The sequence below is a fragment of the Apostichopus japonicus genome, chromosome 3 (assembly GCF_037975245.1).
Source record: "Apostichopus japonicus isolate 1M-3 chromosome 3, ASM3797524v1, whole genome shotgun sequence".
NCBI lineage: Eukaryota > Metazoa > Echinodermata > Holothuroidea > Aspidochirotida > Stichopodidae > Apostichopus > Apostichopus japonicus.
In genome coordinates this window covers 6,731,633-6,754,227 of record NC_092563.1, presented here as the reverse complement: position 1 = coordinate 6,754,227, position 22,595 = coordinate 6,731,633, and the positions used below count along the sequence as shown (strand labels likewise).

The window sequence follows — 22,595 nt, the reverse complement described above, 5'->3', positions numbered from 1 at the left end:
TCAATGGTCTTCCAATAGAGACTTATTGTATTTAGTTAAGGTTAGGCTGGTACATTACTTATGAGAGTGTTATATCCTAAGCTTAGTGTGCATATTTGCTCAGATACTCAGATAGTAACCAAACAGTCCATTTTTGGACACTAATTAAACAAATCTCCACTTTGTGATCATGTCTTATTCACTTCCTTGATTGTTTCATTGCAAAGGTTTATTTATAAGAAAGTCCAGCAATAAACATGATTGTTTTTATTCTTACTGGCCCAAGACATACTACCAAATAGTTGAACAGTAAAAATGGTATAACTTTGAACCGAGTTTTTAAGTTTCGTTAGCCAATGGTATCCATTGATTCTTTTTCAAGTGGCATGACTGAGATATAATTCTGCAAAGGTTTATTTATAAGAAAGTCCAGCAATAAACATGATTGTCTTTATTCTTACTGGCCCTAAACATACTACCAAATAGTTGAACAGTAAATGGTATAACTTTGAGCCGAGTTCTTAAGTTTCGTTAGCCAATGGTATCCCTTGATTTTTTTTTTTCAAGTGGCATGACTGAGATATAATTCTGCCTCAAGACCTCCAATCAACAGGCTTGCTGGTATCGGTCGGTGTGAACGCTAGCCGTTACCCTACTATCTCAAATTTTAACCTGCGTCCCAAGAGAGTTGTTTTTATAGCGCCGTAAAAAATAAATACTGATTATCATTATTATTATTATTACATTTCTGTCATTGTAATACTAAAAATGAACTTGCTTGACATTTTACAGGTCACCTTTTAGCTCTTTTCTTGAGATAGTTGCAAGGTAGAATGTAACCCCATCACCCTGTTATGGGAATGTAAACGGGGAACAAGCTGTACGGAAGCTTTCATCAGCAGCAGCAGGCTGGAGACACATCATGTGTCCTGTTTTGCAATAATTACCAGTTGGACTAGTTCCTGCAGTGCTACATCTACGGTTCTGTTAAGAAAATCCCTCGTCGTCAGCGCTCTCTGATTTGTCTACCTGAGATGTGGTCGTAACAGAATTGTAGTGTTCACCGAGTCCATAGGCATGCCTGTGATACCTTTGAGCAGAGACAGAAAGACACGCTGTGTTATGTTTTGTTTTTCAATGAATGACTATGTTTGTGATTATGTTCAAGGTTAACCATTACTTCAAGATGTTCCTGATATCCTTACTCTTCTGTATTCCCAGTTTTATCTCATTGTCCCACCACCTTAGTTACCCCTACTGCATCCCTTAGTTGCCCTTCGATGTATCTGGTTACATCCTCAATTGCCCTTTTTCCTTTACCCATTTATGTCTGAACCTCTTACATTCTTGGTGACAACTAGCTATACAACCATAGGCATAAGAGGCAGGAGGCTGGGGGGAGAGGGTGCTGCACCCCCAACCAAATATTTTTGTGAAAATTCTGGCAATATGGTGAGAATTTTTTGGGCACCTACTGAAAGAAAAATTAATTGAAATGATGTAGCTAAAGGAAATCAATAGTTTCCAAAAAAAAACTCCTTGGTAATTAAAAAAAATTCCAAGCTTGCCCCACTAATTCGCAGTTACTAATACGATCACTAAATGTAAGACGACTCCCCCCCCCCAAAATGATAACCAATATGGAAGGGTAATAACACGGCAAATGATTGTATGTAATTGGCATGCAATGTCATAACAGATGCATGCCTATATGATATGTACATTAAAGTTATTACAGCCCCCCCCCGCATCGCAAAATTCTATGCAAAATTTACTATATACGTGCAAAGATGCATAGCAGTTTGTATGTACACAGGAGCCATAGTATTTTATAAAAGCTAGACAAAATTCAGAAACTTTAAAAACTGCTAAACACAAATTTTGAATACAAAACTATTCCCTGTGTCCCTCGTTGTCTGCACTCTTACATATTCCTATTTTATGTCCCTTAATGTCACTCTGCTATCATATTTCTATTAAGTCTCAATTTTGCCCCCTTCTCTACTTGATTGCTGGTTATATTCCTGATGTTAAACCTACTCTAATGTAAATTCCCCTTTTTGCAATCACCTCTACTGTTCCCTACCCTTCACTTGGTCTCCATGTCGGGCTAGCTTTGATTGACAATTTGATTGGGTGCACTTGTTTTATCTTATGACGGAATTACATCGTAACATAGATTACTGTCAGAACAGTCCAAGAGACGAGGAAATGGATTAAAACGAGAAAAAAAAAAACTATAAAAATTATCGACTTACGATAAAATGATGGTGGGAGAAGTCCGATCTTCACCTGTCATAATTGGTGGCCCATCTGCTTGAATGACCTCCACAGGGACTTGCAGAAAATTAGACATTGCATTAATCTGTAAGGCAAGGTAATTGAAATAATTGAAATAATTGAATAATTAATAATTGAATAATAATTGAATAATTGAATAATAAAACATAATTGAAATTAGACATTGCAGTATTCTGTAAGGCAAGATAATTGAAATACTAAGCAAGGCCTTGAAGACAAATTAATATTTGCCATATCAAGAGTAGCTAGACAGCCTAGACGACTACAGTCTACTTGCCATGTGTGGCACTCTACTGCACCCTCTGTGGCACTCTACTGCACCCTGTGTGGCACTCTACTGCACCCTGTGTGGCACTCTACTGCACCCACTCACTGTTCAGCTTTCTGGCTGCATCATTTGCTTTGTATTTAAAATTGTGCATGTATAAGTCACTGACCTACTTGCATGCTCTCGTATTGCTCTCAAGAGTCTGCGCAGTAACTGACTTGTGTTGTAGTTCAGGAAAATGCCAGTGAAAGCTTGACTTTAGTTAGTTGATCTTTTCTCAGCAAATTTGAGCGTTGTTTTGACAAGAGGCTTAAAGTTGTGAAAACTTTTGGCCTGCATCAGCTAGTATATTACTTTCTTACCTTACACTCAGGTATATGTAAACCTGCCTATGTTTCAAACAGGAAAACAAACAAGCACAATTATCATACTACATAACCACCTGAAATTAGCTCCCATTTTGTACACAAAATCACGAAGAAGAAGACCCTAGTCTTGCTGTAAACTATAACAGCTCATTCAGCAACTGTTTTTTTATTTTTTTCAACCATGATGCAATCAATGCTAACATTAAAGCTCTTTGTTAGATGTAATTGCCTGCGGGAAGACACTCACTTACCTCGAGTTGACCGCCCCAGGAAGCAGTGGTTTCCACGTCAAGACAATACTTCTCATACTCATCTGTATGTGAATGAACGAGAAAATGGAAAGAAGATACAAACAAATTTGTTTTTATTTACTTAAAGGGGGCATAACCTTACATCAAGGAATAATAACCAAAAAAAACAATTAAATTAAAATCATTTTAAAAACTTTATTTATCTGAAAAAAAGATTTAATTTTCTATACTAATATTGATATTTTAGTTTTATGTTTAAATGAATTTTTTACTAATTTATCTTCAATTTTCGTAATGTACTTTTTGAATTTTGATATCCTTTTTATAAATATTTATATTTATACTGGAAAAGAATAAACTAAAGAAAAAAACACTCCCAGTCAGAGAAAAGGCCTAGAAAGAGGATGAGGTCATATTTCAAATGCTACTTTCAATCAATCTGTAACCATATTAGCAATATGCTTTTTAGTATGCCGTAATCTTTTTCTTTAAAAGCTATCCGTTTTTAAATATTTTTATGGTCAGATTCTGTCTGTGTTTGATAACACATCACTGAATGAAATTTCGACAAATCCACCCACCTGAGGTTAAAAGGTCCTGTGTTTCAGGATTGGTTAGGAATGCCATGAAATCGTCCAAATGATTCCTCATGTAATCGGCCGTCTGCTTACGAAGACGCTCCACGGTCGTCTCTTTCTCCTGACGTAAGAGTTGGTCCGCGACTGCTCGATAAAGACAGTGTCCGTCAGATGGTATCTGAGAGAAGGAAATGACCAGGATAAAAAACAAAGGGAAACAAAAACTCATTTTGATAACGAAAAAATTGAAGAGGCAAAAAGTTACTAGCTGGAAAGATTTTTGAAACTAGTGACCCCAGGAATACAGCTCTTGTGGACTGACATCCAAATCCTGTGTATCTGGTGAACCAGAGAAAAGCAATGTCATAGCTAATGTTCTGTTAAAAACTTAAAAGCCACAATACTACATGACTATAAACAGGAATCACAACAGAGTCTCACTCGACACAACCTTAAAGTGGCAGGAATTCAATAGGATATAGTTATATGAGAATTGAAATTAAAAAAGATTTTTTTATCGCAGGAAGAGTTTGCACTGATATTCAGATTCAGCTCAATATTTTGTAAAAAGTTAAAGCAGAGTTTTGAATAATATTTTCAGATAATTTTCTGGTATTTTTTCAAGATTGAACTCCTCCAGCTAAACAATGTTTCTTGACTTTATCGTAAAAGGGACCACAAGGGAAAAAATTAAAGAATAAGATCTGCATATATATCAGGGAATTAAAATAGCAATTTTTCTTACCTCCTTTATAGCTAGACCCCTCTGCTTTAGAATGGTCTTAATTTTTTCGTATTCAACCTTACGATTACTGTTTACATTCTTGGATTCCTCTTCTGCTATTCTCTCATCTCTTTCTTTCTCCGAGGCAGCCTTCTTTTCCTGATAAATAAACAGATGGAATAAACACAGCTCTACATGTATATTGGAGTTTCAATATAATTATAATAATCATAATCATAATAACAACAGTAACAATAATAAAAATAATAATCATAATCATAATAATAATAATCATAATAATAATTATAATAATAATAATAATTATGAAATATACTAAATTTATAAAGTGACTGATCCAGAAAAAAACTGCTTTAGGTGCTTTATTAACCAAAGAAGAAGAATAAAACAATACATTATAATATTGAATTAATTACTGTAGTAATTATTATTGAGTGTGATTCCTGGTTACATAGTATGCAAAATACAGTGGCTTTTGACTGGCACTCCTGGCTAAGAAATGTTAATATGGGTATCATCATCTACTAAGAGAATGGAAGCTCTGCTGAGTGTGATTCCTGGTTACATAGTATGCAAGGTACAGTGTTTGTTGGCTGGCACTCCTGGCTCAGAGATGTTAATATGGGTATCATCATATACTGAGAGATGGAAAGGTCATTAAAAGGTAATTATTATTATATTTAATTTTCATATTTTACTAAACAGCACAAATGTTACAAAACCAAAAACAAAATTAGCCAACATTATTTTCACATATGACTGGATATTTTGGAACAGTTTTACCACCTGAAAAGAAATCTTCAATTATTACATTATCTATAAAATTATATTATAAATATGACCCAAGCAAGGCCAGTTTCCGAAAGGGCCTAATAACATGCCACACAGCCCCTTAGGTCACTGGGAAAAATATGGTAATGTTAATTTAATGTTTACTAGCATTCATAAAAACAACCACTCTCAGATGAAATGTTTCAAGCAAAACAATAAAATCGTAAAAAGGAATCATAACATGTAACTTTGTAACTGCGTGATAGTTCTGTACAAAAAATGTGTCCCTCGTCCTGGACACCTTCAATTCACCCCTGCAAACCCCTGAATTAGATGAAGGTTTACCACCAGACAGTCTGGTGATGAATTACGATCATTGAATTACTCAAATTAATGAACCTTAACACATTTATGTGTGCTGAATAGTAAATTATTTCCACGGTTTGAGAAGGAACGACTTACTCTTCTCCTCTGGGCTTTGGAAACTTTAGGTTCTAGTTTCACTTCCTCTTGTTGACCATTGACACTGACCCTCTCCATCTCATTGGACACTTCTTCCTCCACCTGAATAACGAAACACATATTACAAATACATTGTATTAGATTATATTACATTTCACTGTCATGTTACACGAACGGAAGGTGGGCAAAGTTTTCCTCCTCGTAAAAACGTTCAAAACATTGGAGTACACATGAAAAGAAATCACTTTCTCTACCATTCCAACTGTATGTAGCGCTTAGTTGGGACCAATTCATAATATTGTACAGGTCTATTTTCTATGCTGGGGTTGCTCAAACCAACTTTCCTAATTCCTTTCAATCATCCCTCAAAGTGGGAACTGGCAAGGGAGATAAGTTGCAAACAGAAATGCTCAATTCCAACATTTGCTGTGATATTTATTTATTTATATATTTATTTATTTATATTTATTTATTTTATTTCTCAATTCCAATTATTTGCATGATAAGTACTGTTTACTTAAAAACTGAAAAAAGATTTATCAAGTGGAGCTTAGTAATAACTAGTTATACCAAAAACAATTAGTTAGGTTTAAGTTAGTTCAAGAAGAGAACCTTGTGAAATAAGTGGAATTTAAAAATTTACAAGTCCAGGACAAGTGAGGCCTACATTCCTGCCGACCGTGTCTCTCAATAACACTGCGATACGAATAACAGCATAAATGTGGTAATTAAAGATTAATTAATAATGTGATAATTAAAGCTTAAAGTAGCCTTATTAGTGAAGTACATTTAAATATACTAGCCATTTCTTACCGTGTCTGTCATATTCATGTTTTGTTTCTCTTCTTCATGTCTTTTCTTCAGTTCTGCTTCTAACCGTGAAATTTCCTCATTTGACTCTTTCTTGCGTTTTCTGTCACCTTTAGTTACTGCCTTCTTGATTGCTTGAATTTTGGCTGCAACGCAAGGACATTTGTTTAAGAGGAATTCATTATTGCACAAGCAGAATTAAACATTTTAGACTAATGATTTATAGAATACAGGCATCAAATATACTATGACTCATTTCCTTATTCACACAGCGGCTGGACAAAGATGGAATCCTTTGCAGATAACCAATGTAGTCTAAATAACACAAATATTAAAGAACTAATTAGCCTATCTGATGTATAGTAACTACATGGCTATTCATAACAGGTCTCAGTCAAGCAGAGTATTCAACAGGAAACCCACTTAACATCTGTTCTCCCACCAAATAAAAGCATTGTACCAAAACAAACCACCTGCCACTACCTTCCACAACCCCATATTAGGCCATCTTCTCCAAAGCCTTAAAGATGCCCCTCCTACTGCAGTACTGTCAGGGATTGAACCGGGTACTATAGGAACCACACATTTATGGTATGACTAAGGTATGGTGAGAAAGATGTTGTGGTATACAGAAATACCACCTAAGGAGAATTATATTTAGTTCTGATACCTAAGTAGTTACAGCTATGGTCAATACCCACATCACACTTTCACAGTGTATAAGCGATACAGCGATGGACATCTCAGGTCCAGCTGAATATTACAAGGTATCACTTTTCATTACTGTCTGCATGTTGTAGCGACACGAACAAAACGTCACTTGCAAGCAACAGAAAGTTAACTTTTTCAGATGGCCCACGCGGTTTGGGGCGAGTCTTCAATGCCTTTAGCCTAAATGTGTGTTCATTTTCCTGTCATATACGGAAGCATTTCCTCTTGGTATTTTGACTCAAAAGTTTTATTGCTATTTGATGATTAGTTCTGTCTCTCTATACATGCTAGCATATCATATCTAGTAGCCTATCATCTATCCATTCCAGCCTCGAGGCTCCCAGTTACACTTACACTAGTGTAGTAGGCTAGGCTTAGGCCTAAGTTTAACTTAAGCCTTGCCTGGGCACTAACGTTGGGCACTTTGACTTTGTATTGCAGTTGAAGTTGAACTGAGAGAAAATTACCTTGTAACTCCTTTCGCTCCTTTCTGTGTCTTTCATCGAGTTCTTCCATTTAAATGTTTGAAGCTGAAATTGATTATTCACGGTACAATGCAATGTTTTAAGCCAACCTAACAAGTAACACCTTGTAACATTGGACTCCGCAGTCTATATTTAGCAGAAGTGATGCATGGAACAGTCAAGGTTGATCATGCCATTATAGAGAAACATCAGTTACAAACGAAGTGACAGTGCGAGTTCATTCCCTGAAGTGAGCGTATACAAAATTTTGAAAGTTGAAAACGTTTGGGTAAACCTTGATTTCTGCAGAACATCCGAAAGATTACCAAAGTTGCTGAAATCTAAGTCATTATTTGATCCCCAAAGATTGCTTCAGGTATGTTTTCACTTTGTATGTTGCCAATTGTAATTTGTACTAAAAAGGTAAATTTAAATTATGAATATGCTTATCCGAGTGATGGCTAACTGTTACAATTTAATAGTAGTATAAAGCTACTCAGCTAGGCCTAGGCTGACTTAGACTAGGCTTCTGCTAGTTCTATTGTTTACAATAGCAATAAGGTATAATTGGTACAGGGAGTCTGAACTTGGTGGCACTAGTACCACAGTACCAATTCCTTTGTAAATTGAAGGCTAGGCAAAGGGCCTGTCTATAAGACCTTATTATAACTTAGCCTAGAGCTTGTTTGTGTTTCAAAGAAAAAGGTTAGTGGTCCCAAATTGTATAGCAGTTTTGAGGATTAAAGATTTTATTTCTCATAAAAAAAAGAAAAAAGGGGTTTTGGATGTTTTGGTACAAAATTGCAAAAGGCCTGGGGCCTAGGTTACCTGATAAAACCTATTACAGTATATATTCCCTGAATCACTGTGGATTTGAATCTTATGGATCTTATGTAAAGATCTTATAGTTATAGGTCCTATGTACTACAGTAGAGGCCCAGTCAGGTTGAAATCCAGCCCAAAACTTGCATTAATCCTTTTAAGCCTTATCCTGACCAGCTTTACCTGTGATTCCTCTTGACCTTGGCCCCAATCAAAGTGAAAGTTGTTTTTTTTGGCACTCTAATACAATCTTTAGAAAAGCCTGTATGCTAAGACTTTCATTTTCCCATATGAATTTATTTTCTTTTTTTTTCAGTATTAGTTTTCTATACTAATTTCTCCCCGGTGGACTATAGTTCATTGAAGCCACTATGGTGAGTTATGCAGAAAGACCTATCAGAGATTGAGCATTGTACAAATTTACTTGAGCTTTCATGTGCAGAGAAAAGTTCTTTAATCTAAACATTTCAGTCTCATTTAATAGCACTCTTAATTGGTTAAAGTCTCCATACATGTTTGCTGATAAATTTCGGAAAACAAACTTCCGAAGCAGATTAAATGTTGTTTATTCTAAATGCACTATGATCAGGTGGGTTTAATTGAGAAAAGCTGTCGCAATCGATGCGCAAGTCTGCAATGCCTTTAACACAGGCTAGCCAAGATAGTAAAAGTAAGCCTTAGGCCTAACGGTCGTAACCGTTCGTAAACAAAACAGAGAGATTTGATTGGCGCATGATCTGTTGGGTGGGGGGGGCTTGCAAATTTTGATTGAAGTTTGTAGAATCTACTGACTCGTTAAAAAATCTGGTGGAGTTTATTCAGCTCAAAATGTTTAACAACAGATAACTCAAAAAATAGTGAATATTGATATGAAAACTGCATAGAACGGTGTCACTTTTGCTGAGCTATCAGGGCAGTAAGCTGGAAGTTAAAATTTGGCAAACACACATTGAGACTTTAATGTTGCCCTTTTGATGTAAATTGAGAGTTCCAAATGTATACCAAGGCTTTCAAAAACAAGAAGGTTGTCTCACATTTTTAAAGACATTGTAAAACTGAAAGAGAAAAAGGAAACAAGTATTGCGTTGTTAAATATTTTCAAAGTTAGTTAAATAAATGCAAAATATATGTATAGTGTATGTCATTAGAATTATTATACCAGTGAATGCATAGATTTATGTCAGGACTTATAAATGTGTACAATGATCTCAGGGCATTGATCATTGATTGATTGATGGTAACTTCAGATATCAGGTGATGGACGTCAGGTATGGAGTTTGGATCGACTTGATGTGCCATCCTATTAAAGGGTGTGAAGACTCGCGCAAAAAGAAACGTCCAATGCCCGTAATCTGACCTAGGTTCGAATGAGTTGTAACAGAAGTGTTAGACACCACCATCGATCCCAGAAAATACACACACAGCTTGCTACCGTCGGTAATTAGACACTAGTGTACAGTCAGTACATACAGCTGCGTCAATACCCACAGCACAGTGTATAAGCGATACAGCGATGGACATCTCAGGTCAAGCTAAAGATAACAAGGTATCACGTTTCATTACTGTCTGCATCTTGTTGTAGCGACACGAACAAGACGTCACTTGCAAGCAACAGAAAGTTAACTTGTTCAGATGGCCACCCACGGTTTGGGGCAAGTCTTCAATGCCTTTAAGGTATTTGTCATTGTTATTCAAATCCAGTGCATTATTAATTTATAGACTCTGTTTTTTTTTTCCTAGCATGGCCGAGTTAAGGTAAAGACGACTGCTCAACAGCAGGAAGGAAAGAGAAAAGAAAGAGAGAAAAAGTTGAAAGCTTACACAGGAGCTACTGCCATTATATTCAAAAAGGTAGGTAACCATGGATCCCTGTAATGTTTCCTTGGTTACAGTAGTCAAGTAACATGTCTGACTATAAGGTGTGAGCTCTTTTCTGTGGTTTTATGAGGATTCTAGATACAAAAGTTGTCATAATTTACTACTACCAGTTAGAAGTAAAGAAGACTGTTGTAGTAGATCACAATTTTAGAAACAATTGGAATCGTGTTCGTTAGTTAGTATCGATGGTGTTCATGACAATATCTGTGATGATTTTAACCTACCCGACAGAGAGCAGAGAAACAATACGACCAAGAGGGACTCAAGATTGCGGAAGAAATTTTAAGATCAAATCCAGACTTTTACTCCTTGTGGAACTTCAGACGAGAGGTTTTCGTATCATTTCGTGAACAACGGTAAGTACACATGTATGATGTAGGCTTTCCTATCGGAGAACAAAATTTGGGTTCTCATTGTGCACCATTTTTTCATTTTTTCTTTCATTTCTTTATTCCATTATAAATATACAGAGAAATTGATAAATAGGATAAAAATATAACAATATACAGAACATCAAAAATACAAGTTAAGACATATAAAAGTTTATGAGATTAAGATAATAATGAACGATAAAAAGGGTTACAAAAGTTATCAAAATTATCAAAAAGCTAAAACAAAGGATCTAATATTCCATTCCTTACATGCATATTCATGAAAACACATTGCACCAAAACATATTCGTACCAGATGATTGGCTTTAAATATGTTACAGTGTTTTGTAACAAATAGCTTTCAAACTGAAATTAAATGCGAAATCAGGAGTTTCTCGGTCAACATATGACAGTGTAAGCTGTGACTAATTCTTTGCATAGCTTTTCATCCTCGCCTGCCAGCTGTAACACGATCTGCATTTCTCTGATAATAAATACAACATGTGCAGAGAAGTGACTAGGAATTTATATATCTGAATTTTGTAAGAGCAGAGATATTATATGCTAGCAAAGGATTGAAGCCATTCACCTCAGAGTTTACAAGCCCCCTATGCTCTGCCAACTGAGTTGCCAATCCCTCAGTTAGTTATCGAATCCCATTGTAGACACTTCTTACTTCTTGCCCTTTGAAAATGCTCCTTTTTAATATCATCTTCCATGTACCCCCCCCCCCCCCACACACACACACACACGCATACACACCCACTCTAACTATAGAATCTTACCCTATGTTAACTTATAAACAGAAATCATTGCTAAAAACTGTACAATAATATAAAGGAAACTTGAACTATAGTTTCTGTTCATTTTTTATTCCTAGTCCAAAAGAAGAGCTGCAGGAACTGTTCATGTATGAACTCAACTTCCTGGAGGGATGTTTGGGAGTTAATCATAAATCGTATGGTACCTGGCATCACAGAGAATGGGTTCTGAATAATATGCCAGCCCCAGACTGGAAACGAGAAGTACAACTGTGCAATCTATTCTTACAGTATGATGAAAGAAATTGTAAGTTTCTACGGTGGCTTTTGAAACAAGATCTGAGACTAGGCGGGAGGTTTTGCCCTTTCGAATTGAAAGCTCTGTAATATCGGTCTTGTGAGTTGAACACCATACCCGTTTGTCAGTAGACTTTTGTATCAGGTGAATATATTAAAATGCAGAATTGTGGAAATTGGAAGTCAATGTTGGAAAGATTTTACAACCTCTGAACCTTTCTTCATAATAGGTTAATCGAATAATAAATGAAGTTCTATTTTTGGCAAATCTAGGAATTTTTCGTAGCCGTCCCTCTAATCGATGGTAGGTTGAGCCCTTCGTGTGTGGTATAACCGATTCCTGCGATTGGTAAACATTGACAGAAAGTAAGAAAAAAAAAGAGATTTACATGAATCTTTTTTCTGGTAATAAACAAAATATTTCATTCCCGGTACTCCAATAGGCCCACCACTCTTCTATGTCATCCTTTTAATCTTTTCGTTGTATCGCTTTCATCTGTTATAGTTCATTGCTGGGACTTCAGAAGGTTTGTGATTTCCAAGGCCAAGGTGTCAGCCCAAGATGAGTTGAGATTCACCACGGAGAAGATCAACACCAATTTTTCAAACTATTCTTCCTGGCATTATAGATCAAAGCTGTTACCATTACTGTACCCCGACCAGATTCATCCAGATAGACCCACAGAGGAGATTCTGCTACAAGGTACATTCCTCTTTGTTGTCTTCGTAAAGTTTGCACATTACCGTCGGAAGTAGCGAGAACCCCAAATCCTGGGCGCTACTGGGGAGACTAACCTGCTCATTCTGGATCCAAAATGATTCACATTCTTGATAGTAATTTGTAACAAATGTATGTAGGCTTAGAAATATGTGATTTGCTGCTGTTTGAATTTCATGAGAGGGTCCAGAATTTTGGGAGGAAGAACAATTCATTATTTAATGGGTGAACAGGGGGCGGGGGGGGGGGGGAGGAGATGGAGGATGTGCAACTACATGTCACCTGTTGTAGTGAATATTTTTAACTTTTGCTACAGAATATCAGACTCCCTTAATGGACTCCAATCATCACTGGGTAAAGATATATAAAATATTACAAAAACTGTCTGCAAGTAATGCTTTGTGTTGTGAAAATGTGAAACAATTTGCGCTCACTTTAATAGCGTATCTAGCAATGTTCTCACTACTGAATGATCAATCCCTTTTGTCTCTTCCTAGCAATGAAGTTATAAAGACACATCTTTGAGTCTACAATTAAGAAAGAAGAGTATAACTTTCCAATAGAACATTAATCTTTTAAAAACTAGAAAAGTTGTTTCCATCTCTGAGCTGTGCATCGACAAGTTACAAGGTACCTGAGACTCTACACTGACATGATATAAATACTTTATATTCCTTCTGCAGAATACGAGCTGGTTCAGAATGCATTCTTCACCGACCCCAACGACCAGAGTGGATGGTTCTACCATCGGTGGCTCCTTGGGAGAGGTATGTGCCTAATGTTTTCTACAATGTCATCCATCAATAATGAGTCTGTAGAGTAGCTTTTGTAAACATTATCTTCAAACAAATGTTAGCATTAATGATTTCAAAAGGGTACAATGGTGCATTTTGGAACTTCTAGCATCGTAAGATTAATTCCACTTTTCCTTCATAACCCCTCCTGTTCCCCCTTCCTTTCCCCAACCCCATCCAATGAGTAAAATACATGAGTGCATTGCATAAAATTAGTTTCCCTTTGTTAAATTTTTTATGTGAGTTCTTACTGGAGAGACTTGATTTTTCAACACAAAAAAAAACTATGAACATTTAGTCGATGCCTGCAACCTGTTCATAACAGATGTACCTAGGCCTAACCTAAGAATATCACAATTTCATCATGACAGTTTGATCAGTATTCTACAAAATTTAGGTTAAGTTGTTATTTAAGCCATTTGTGGAGGCTGTTTAATGTCCTATTGTTGAGAAAGGAAGTGAACAAGTTTGTTATTTTAAACCATAATCATTCTTAATCTCTCAATCAGTGAAATTCTTTTGAATTTTTGCTTTCCTCAGGAGAGAAGCAACAGTCCTTACGAATGCTTCACGTGAACGCTGACCAGAAGAGGCTGTTTGTCACGTTTTCTCAACCTGTTGATATGAGCAGAGAACGACCCGTGACGGTTCTATTTAACGATAAAGCTGTTGATGGTAGATGGCACTCTCCCTCTGGGCAAGACATGCATTCATTACTTTGGGTAAAGACAGCTGTCTATTATGTTAAACAAGTTTAAGAAAATTAAGTAGTGTTACATCTCCTGCTATGCATCCACAAAAAATGAGCATTTATCGCCTGAATTATATTTTATATTATATTTTATAATATATTATATATATATTATATTATATATATTTTTATAATATATTATATTTTATATTATATATGATAATATTTTATATTATATTTTGTATTATATTTTCTATGCTTCCTTGCTTTCTCTCTTCCCCTTCTCGTTCTTACAGATATTTGATTTTGGCAGTATCGGTTCTTTATCAGAAGATATGTCAGTCAAGGTGGAGTTTAGGCAGGGTGATCAACTCCAATCACAACTCTCCATTCTTTGCTCAGCAGGTGAGAGTAGTCAGGACTAGAATATAGACCCTGTGAATCTAACAGTTTAACTGAACTAGTTGTAATTCTCTTCAGATTGGCCTCTTGGCCTTAGTTTTGGTAACTTTCAGTGATATTTGACATAAACATCCCATAAGAATACTGTTCATTAACTTGACTTGTTAAGTTTCATTTAATTAAGCTAATGAAGAGAAATAAATAATAACTAAGCTAGACTTTCTTTCCTGATCTCAAAATTTTGGAAAACTAGGATGCTGATCTTTGTAAGGACACTATAATACACCGAAGTATAAAAACAGCTCTGCTGTTATATGATTACTTTCATGTACAACATTCAGGAATTTGCCCAGGATTTCCTGAGTGCTGGGTATACTGATCGCCGTCCTGGGGGAGGGGTCTAAGGGGGAGGTGGTTCTTCGATTTTTGAAGGTGCTCAGATGCCAAATGCTGGCACTTTTGTAGCTTTTTAAGCCCATACCACAAGTACTAGTTTTGCTAACAATTTACATTTGTTACTCTTTTTTTTGTGAAAAATATTACGTACCTGGTAAAAGTTATTAATTTGTTTCAAAGAGATTTTACAAGGGACCGATTGTTGAGAGCTGTAAGTAATGTTTCTCACATGCGTAACTGATGCAATATTAGTCTGTATGATTTTGGCAAAGGCCAGGCCCAATTTATGTTGAATATATTGTTAAGAATGTCAGGATTTTAGATGAAAATAGTGCTGGACGGGATTCACGATTTTTAAGACAGTGCTGAGCGGTAATTTTTAGTGCTGGGCAGGGCCGCCCAGCGTGGGCACATCCCTGAACATTTATCCATAAGAAATGACTCCCACTTACTAGCCCTTATTCTTTTTCCGTTCTGGTCTGTAGGAACGAGCTGCTCGACTGTCGAGAGTAAAGACGAGAGAGATCAGTCCTCTACGTGGTTCACCTCTCAGTTGAGTCTGGAGAAGACCGATATTCTCGAACAAGAGCTGGAATCTTGTAAGCAACTACAAGAGTTGGAAGAAGACAATAAATGTAGGTTTAACTCTTAGTAAAAAAAAAAAAAACACTTTTAAGTTTTGGTTTCCATGACAATCACAAATCGAAGGAAATCATGATCGTATGCCTGTTTTATCCCTTACGTATCACATTTTGCAACCATCTGGTTGTGTTCATCATGAAAAACTAGACATTAAAGCAGCATTTTGCGTCCTTTTCTATGATTTTTCTCAACATCACTGACTCCACTATGCCATAACGACATACGTAACTAGCTTATCTATTTAAATCTTACTTCAAATGGTAGCATAAAAGTCGAAAAATTTAGCTACGTCTCATAACTAAACCTGCATCTCTGATTGGTTGAATTCAAACTAGTGGGCTTGGGGGAACTGTATGCGATTAATTTTAAATGTGGAAGTTGTCTTGGACACTTTTCTCATTATCTGCAAATATCCTTAATTACTCGCCAATTAACGTTGTTGGCAGGAAAAAACTTGGCTAATATCTTAGTTTGCTGTTTTGTGATTGATATATGTACAAAACTTGATGTACATGTCAAAAAAGTAGAAAACGGCGACCAAACGCAAAATGCTGCTTTAAAACCGAGCTAGAAGGTACGTGTGATGTTAAAGCTAGCTCCCCTCTCTGTATGGAGTGGCTTACTCCCAACTATGTAGCTTTCAAAGTCCATGCATTCCTCCCTGGGGTATTGACAGACAAAGTCCTGCTGACATTCTTATCAAGACGTGGGTTGGGGAATTCTCTGACCTTTTTCTGCCTCACCATGGTAACATCTATCTATAGATACCATGTGGTTTCAAAGATCTGAACGTTGTCATTTTTAGTGCAAAAAAAAATGTGTCATTTGCTAAAATTTTGATATAATTTATTACTTTTATTAGTATTAATATTCCTCTCTGTTTCTTTAAAGGGTGCATATTAACAGTCATATTTCTAATGAGGGCGCTCGACCCATTAAAACACGCCACAGAGACACTGCAGTACTTTGACACACTCATCAAAGTGGACCCCTTTCGGAAGAGTTACTTTGAGGACCTGCGAAGTAAATTTATCATGGAGAATATGATCCTGGAGAATCAGGGGAATGGTTCGGAAGTGCTGGATCTGTCATCTAAGGTGAGATAACTTGTGCGGGGGGGGGGGGGGGGGGGGGTGGGGGCGGGGGGAGGTATGGTGTAGTGGAGGAGCAACCACCCATCAACACCATTAGGTTTCTGACTTCAAGAAACCACCAGGAACCAGGTTCTCTTTGCTGCTTTGCAGTGTAGAATAAGAAGTGAATTTGGTATTTCTGGTCTGCGAATTGGGAAAACGGGGTTTGGTTCTGACAAAACTTTGTTCACCATGGCTGCTACTACAGTGATGATATATATTGGGTATCCATCCTTGTACCACACAGACCATCTAGCCGGAGTCCGAGAGGTCAACCTGAGGTCAAATGGACTGAGAAGTCTCAAAGGATGCAGTATGCTACAAGCCCTGAGCAAGCTGAAGACATATTGATGCAATCTTTGTTCACCCATGGCAGCTACTACAGTGATGATATGTATGGGGTGCTTTTAGACTTTGTACTGAACAGATTGTTTTCTCACAGTGGCGAAAACTACATCCATTATTGTGCAGTAAACTCTTCAGTGAAGACTATGCAGCAAGGTTCAATGTTGCATTTTGGTCACTAAGTTTCTAGCTTTTTGCTACAAAAAGTGAGGAAGGACCTTTGATGTATCCCTTTCTTCCAGAACAGTTATCGTTTTAAAGACAATTGTATGTCTCAGACTTTTATCTCCCTACCTCTTCAGCTCTTTCACTTCCCACCCCTCTCATCACTTTCCTCTCCCCTCCCCTCCTTCCTCTAAATTCCTGCAGATTTCATTGTTTCATTGCAAGTCTTGATAAGTTTCACAACAACACGGACAAGCTCGAACATTACAAACAAAGTTTTGTGGATTTTAAACTGGACTTTGCGCTGCATGATTCTGCCTTCGCTTTAACCCAGTAATGTTGTAACTGAGACACTTGTCGTTTCATTCCTCACAGAATTTATCATCCTTGTACCACACGGACCATCTGGCCGGAGTCCGAGAGGTCAACCTGAGGTCAAATCGACTGAGAAGTCTCAAAGGATGCAGTATGCTACAAGCCCTGAGCAAGCTGAATGCTGATGACAATGTCATCAATGACATCACAGATCTACGATGTCTTCCTTCCTTGAGGGAATTGTCTCTCTGTAGAAACGGTATCCTTTACCAAAAATGACGACCTTTGTCGACCTTACTGACCTCTAGTGACCTTTTCTACCAACTTTGACTTTCCAGTTTAATTATTAACTTAACTTAATAGTAGCGATATGGTCTAGGTTTCATCTGTCAAAAACTGATGTTCTTTTATGATCTCGATGTTTCAAGGTAATGTTCCATGTTATTTATAACTACTACTTAATTTTTTTCCTTAACTTTTCAATTTTTGTCCCTGACAGATATCGATAGTTTAGAGCAGCTCCATTCTCTCAGAGATCTGCCTCTCCTGACAAAACTTCATCTTGACGGCAACAAAGTGTCCAGTCAGGAAGACTTTCTCCAAGAAATCCAGAAACTCATTCCATCTTTGAAAGAAGTAAATGGACAATGTCTTTGATGACTGCTTTTAACTCTTGTACAGGATGACTTAGGCAAAAGTTTCTTTTTTGAGATGTTACAGAGAATTCAGAAGGTGCTTGCTTTAGTGCAGACTGCATTTGCATACATCCAACGTTCCTTTATCAACGTGGGTCGACTACCCAGTTTATCGTTCTGCTTCCACATTTGGCTTCTTGGAAGCTAGAAACTTGAAAGCTGTAGGACGCTAGACTTAAATTATTATAATCCAATGATCAATATTTATAAATAATGGGTATGGACAATGTTGTGGGATTAACCGTTTGGTTTTCAAATCCATTGATATCATATTAAAAAATATATACTTTTGTCTGCATTGTGAAAAAATTGGTTAAAAGAAATGGACTGACAATAAATAATGCCGACTGTACAAAAGAGCTGACATTGCGGACCAATGTAGCCTTAAAGGAGCTTTCCAGACATTTAGGGCGTTGTGGTTAAGGCAGTGGACTTGTGATCTAAGGATTACAGGTTCGAGCCCTGGCCAGATCATTGTGTTGTGTCCTTGGGCAAGACACTTTATCTCCATTGCCTCTCTTCACCCAGGTGTATAAATGGGGACTTGCGAGGTGACTTTTAAATATAGTTGCGTGCGCCGGTTTGTGGCTGCACCCTATGGGAGTCCCCCAGGGGACACGTGGCTGTGGTGCACTGTGGTGCCCCAGGAGAGATTGTTTGAATTGTGCACACTTTGGTGTGTAGGTGTGACAAGTTACCAATGACCAGGGTTAAGTACAGCGCGGCGAGACTTTATTGTAAGTTGCGCTATATAAGAACTGATAATTATTATTATTATTTAATATATTTTGAGACCAGAACCGAAATAGCCAACACAGACCAGTTTTGCAACAATGTTGCAGCTGTAACACATCGGTTCTAAAAATTTGACCAAAGTCATCCTGCTAGGATATTTGTTGTACTTGTAATGAAAAGTACTATAAATGCTGAGAGCAAAAATGTAATATTTTTGGAATATGTCCAAATTTTACAGAGAAGTCTATTACATGGTTGAATGGGCCTGAATGTATTTTGCTTAAACCATGGCTGCGACTCAAACATGAGAATGTTACCTACCAACTATTACCAAGGTGAGCCGCACTGTCTCCAAAGCCTCAAATTTAATATGCTTCTTTGATAAATGTTTTAAAGAGATGTAAAAGTTACCATTGTCCTGTTTTATGTTTTTCCTATTATTGCAATATTTATAGCTATTCTTCGATCACAACTTCATTTCGAATCTTGTGACGTAATCGTTTCAGGGGGGGATTTTCAAACTGACTCAAGTTTTCTTTTTGCTAGATGTCTATATCGATAGTCAACAGTGCAGCAAAATTATTGGTCAGCTTAATTATATTTTTACAACTTTGTTTGTTAACAGACCTGCAAGGTGTAAAACCATTTGGATTTTAGGAGGTAAAGCGTTTGAAGGTACATTAAATGAATAGTCTTGTCGGGTTCAAAATTTATGTCTCCGTGGCTACCAATTATCAAACTAAGGACTGCTTAGAGATTTTCTACAGATAAAGGTTAATTTAGGGACGAAATCATGAATTTGATGCAATCCCAACATCTCATCACCAAGACACTTCTCATAATGGGTCAGTAATCTACCCATACCTCAGTGTTATGATTTGGTCATAGGTGACATTGCCATGTTACTGAACGCTTTCTTTTATCTTAAAAGCAAATGACATGCTGATATTTTGTACAAGATCCACTTAAGTGGTACATTTACAAGCATTCTGATCAACATTGAAGTTAAAATATCAATTTTACACATCTGTGACAAAGTATATTTAAAGTATTTTAATGTTTTATTTGATGATACGACCTTTGACACTTTGTCATCCAGGGTATGATATGTTAGCTATGATCTTGGAGTAAAATTGCTTCGGTCCCATTAATCTAGCTTGACCCCAGAGAGAGGGGATATCTTTTCATTTATTGACGATTCTTGCAGAGGAGAGTGTCATAATGCAGAATCAATTGATCAAATCACAGCCCAGGTGTCATCTCAGATCAGGGATGTAGCCAGAAATTTGATAGGGGGAAGCAGAATTTTAAAAGGGGCACTTACAAAGGGAGCATTATTACACTTAACGGAGGGCCACGATATTTGTGCCCAAAATGCCTCCCAAGTTAAGAGTATTGTATTGTGTAGCAGACGAACTTTCAGGGGAAAGATTGAGAGGGGTCGGTTAGCTTCCTTCAACTTGAAAAGAGGGCGTTAATTATATTTCCTGCTTTATTAGTTAATTGTAATTTTCGGAGTACTCAAAGGGGGGGTAGATATTGCTCCCATTCTCCCCCCTCCCCCTTTGGCTCCGTCCCTGTCTCTGAAAGGGAAGAGGAACTAAAACAGTGCAAAGAGTGGTTTACTTCTAATCAAGCACTTCCAAAATTTCTCCAGGTCGGTGGGAGTGTCACCCGAAATAATTGATTGGAGGCTTATCCTGGCCAGTCCAGTTGATTGGAGACTTAACAGGGCCAGTCAAATTTCTATTGGTGAAGAGTAACTGTTACTCCTTGATTTGAAAAAAAAGATGTTTCTATGATATCAGGAACTGTTATATGATATTATAATAAACGTATTTAGTATTACAAAAGTCTATAAATGGATCACATTTCTTATTACACAGTTTTATGATAATTTAATGAATGGGGAGAGGGGGTGGGGGGAGTTGGGTTCACAGCTTAGCAATTGCTGTACTGCTTTGTAGGGCTCTGCAGTTTAGAGTGTTTCTTGGACATTTTAAGGAATTTAAAGAGTGGACGTTTATGACAAAGTATTGATACACTGTTAAATGTTGCAGGTCCCTGTTGAATGGAAGGATGGGATGGGGGGGGGTGGTGGGGATAGTGATGAATAGAACATTTCAAGTGAATCTTGTTAGTCATATCCAAATATATCTCAAAATACTTTAGTTGCTAAGCAACTCTGTGCGGCGCCATGACTGATTTGTCGAATGGGGTGTGTCACCGAGACGACGCTCAACAGTGGCGGCGGAACCGGGGGGGCTTGGGGGGGGCTCAGCCCCCCCAATGAAAAAGTTGAGGGGGCAAATGCATGATTAGCCCCCCCAATATTTACCAAGGCTCCGAAACGTGCATCTGCCCATTTTCAATGCATACTTGTCGATCTGTCCGATGCACACGTATACTATATGGTGTAATAATTTTAGTTAATGCTGGGGGGACCCTCGGCTCGTCCCCTGGCTATAGACCACATTGTCACCCCGTGAAAAGTGGAAGCAGTGAGTGTGAGTACCGGTAGGCGCAACACAACTTTGTCTTAGGCCAATGACTTGCCTCATTTCAGCCAGTTCTCCAACATCCCATTACTATACACTCAAAAACGTCTTTACGAGTACACTACGAGTTATAGCTACTCTCTTAAAACACCATCGAATATACAAATTACAATGTTTTTACAAACTTTTACATGCAATCTGAGAAATTGCAGGCTTGAGACCAATATTTTAGGGCTAGGTATTCGCAGCATAAAACACTCGAGGAGTGCCGTTTCCGGCCATCTGGGGGGTTTGAAAAACCCAAAATTTTATTGTACGCTCCGCGCCAACCGATGGTGGCGCTCCGCTTAGATAGTCTCCACACATTAGCCCCCCCAATAAATTTTCCGTTCCGCCGCGCCGGACGCTCAATGATGCTGTACAAGGTAGTCGGTGGTTTTAACCCATTTATTTGCACACGTGGTTCACACAGGACCACGGTGAAAACTATAAAGTAAAAATATCAAAACATTAATATACAAACATTGGTGAAACAAACACACGAATTTGCACAAATCAATAATAACATAATACAGCATGATATTTCCCCTTATAAATAATGCACAAAAGGAAGAAAGATATCAAATAACATTTGGTAACATGAAACAAAATATAGAGTAAGATTGACAACAATTACATTCTTTAATAATGATAATGTTCAACTTACAATCGTTGCCGGGCAAAACTAACCGCACGACAAACTGCGATATACAGGGGCTTACAGTGGCATTCTGGGGTTTACTGCGGCTTTCTGGGGTTTACGGTGGCTTTCTGGAGAATGTATAAATATACCGACAAAATGATAACCTCTGGAGAGTACTCTTCAAAGACGATACTTGAAGTTAAGATACACTAACAAATAAGCAAAACAACAAATACACAAAAGGTAACAATAATAACAGGCACATGGCATATAGCAAAATCACATTAAAAGCAAATCTCAAGAACGTGATATTAAAAGAAGTATACAATTAGGATATCTAGCCCTTTTATACCTATATGAAACATATAGGATACTTACATACTACTAAGGATTTTTGCTATGAGAGCACATGCGACGCCACTCTGAACCAGGAGAGGAATGAAGCATGTAAACTCACATAATACATAAGTATGCATCGATAACGTAAGTATGCAAAGCAACTGAGAGGCGGGTATAAAAGGTCACACCCTAAACACCATTGGGCGATGGC

At 37.3% G+C, this 22,595-nt stretch overlaps 2 protein-coding genes across 2 annotated transcripts; one reads left to right on the top strand and one right to left on the bottom strand.

Moving 5' to 3' along the window:
* Positions 1-527: 527 nt before the first annotated feature.
* LOC139961676 (deubiquitinase OTUD6B-like) lies at positions 528-7,912 on the bottom strand. The gene is made up of 8 exons (XM_071961067.1): positions 7,709-7,912; positions 6,534-6,676; positions 5,721-5,822; positions 4,491-4,628; positions 3,749-3,923; positions 3,168-3,229; positions 2,238-2,344; positions 528-1,069 (listed from the first exon to the last, which is right to left on the bottom strand). Exons 1-8 carry the CDS (start codon positions 7,755-7,757, stop codon positions 967-969), a joined length of 879 nt encoding a protein of 292 aa, XP_071817168.1. The 5' UTR covers positions 7,758-7,912; the 3' UTR covers positions 528-966.
* Positions 7,913-7,945: 33 nt separating this feature from the next.
* LOC139961644 (geranylgeranyl transferase type-2 subunit alpha-like) lies at positions 7,946-20,734 on the top strand. The gene is made up of 13 exons (XM_071961003.1): positions 7,946-8,081; positions 8,844-8,901; positions 10,268-10,378; positions 10,637-10,761; positions 11,657-11,844; positions 12,340-12,537; positions 13,236-13,319; positions 13,887-14,068; positions 14,334-14,442; positions 15,321-15,470; positions 16,369-16,574; positions 17,496-17,694; positions 17,935-20,734. Exons 2-13 carry the CDS (start codon positions 8,899-8,901, stop codon positions 18,090-18,092), a joined length of 1,713 nt encoding a protein of 570 aa, XP_071817104.1. The 5' UTR covers positions 7,946-8,081; positions 8,844-8,898; the 3' UTR covers positions 18,093-20,734.
* Positions 20,735-22,595: the final 1,861 nt, after the last annotated feature.

What these genes read in the sequence shown, in the direction of transcription:
- LOC139961676 (XM_071961067.1), bottom strand. Translation starts at nt 7,757, where the DNA reads ATGGAAGAACTCGATGAAAGACACAGAAAGGAGCGAAAGGAGTTACAA. An exon ending in GGAGCGAAAGGAGTTACAAG is followed by an intron (nt 6,677 to 7,708) that starts GTAATTTTCTCT and finishes CTTGCGTTGCAG; the next exon opens with CCAAAATTCAAGCAATCAAG. An exon ending in ACAGGACCTTTTAACCTCAG is followed by an intron (nt 3,230 to 3,748) that starts GTGGGTGGATTT and finishes ATTCACATACAG; the next exon opens with ATGAGTATGAGAAGTATTGT.
- LOC139961644 (XM_071961003.1), top strand. An exon ending in AGAGGAGATTCTGCTACAAG is followed by an intron (nt 12,538 to 13,235) that starts GTACATTCCTCT and finishes TTCCTTCTGCAG; the next exon opens with AATACGAGCTGGTTCAGAAT. An exon ending in TGCTGGATCTGTCATCTAAG is followed by an intron (nt 16,575 to 17,495) that starts GTGAGATAACTT and finishes CATTCCTCACAG; the next exon opens with AATTTATCATCCTTGTACCA.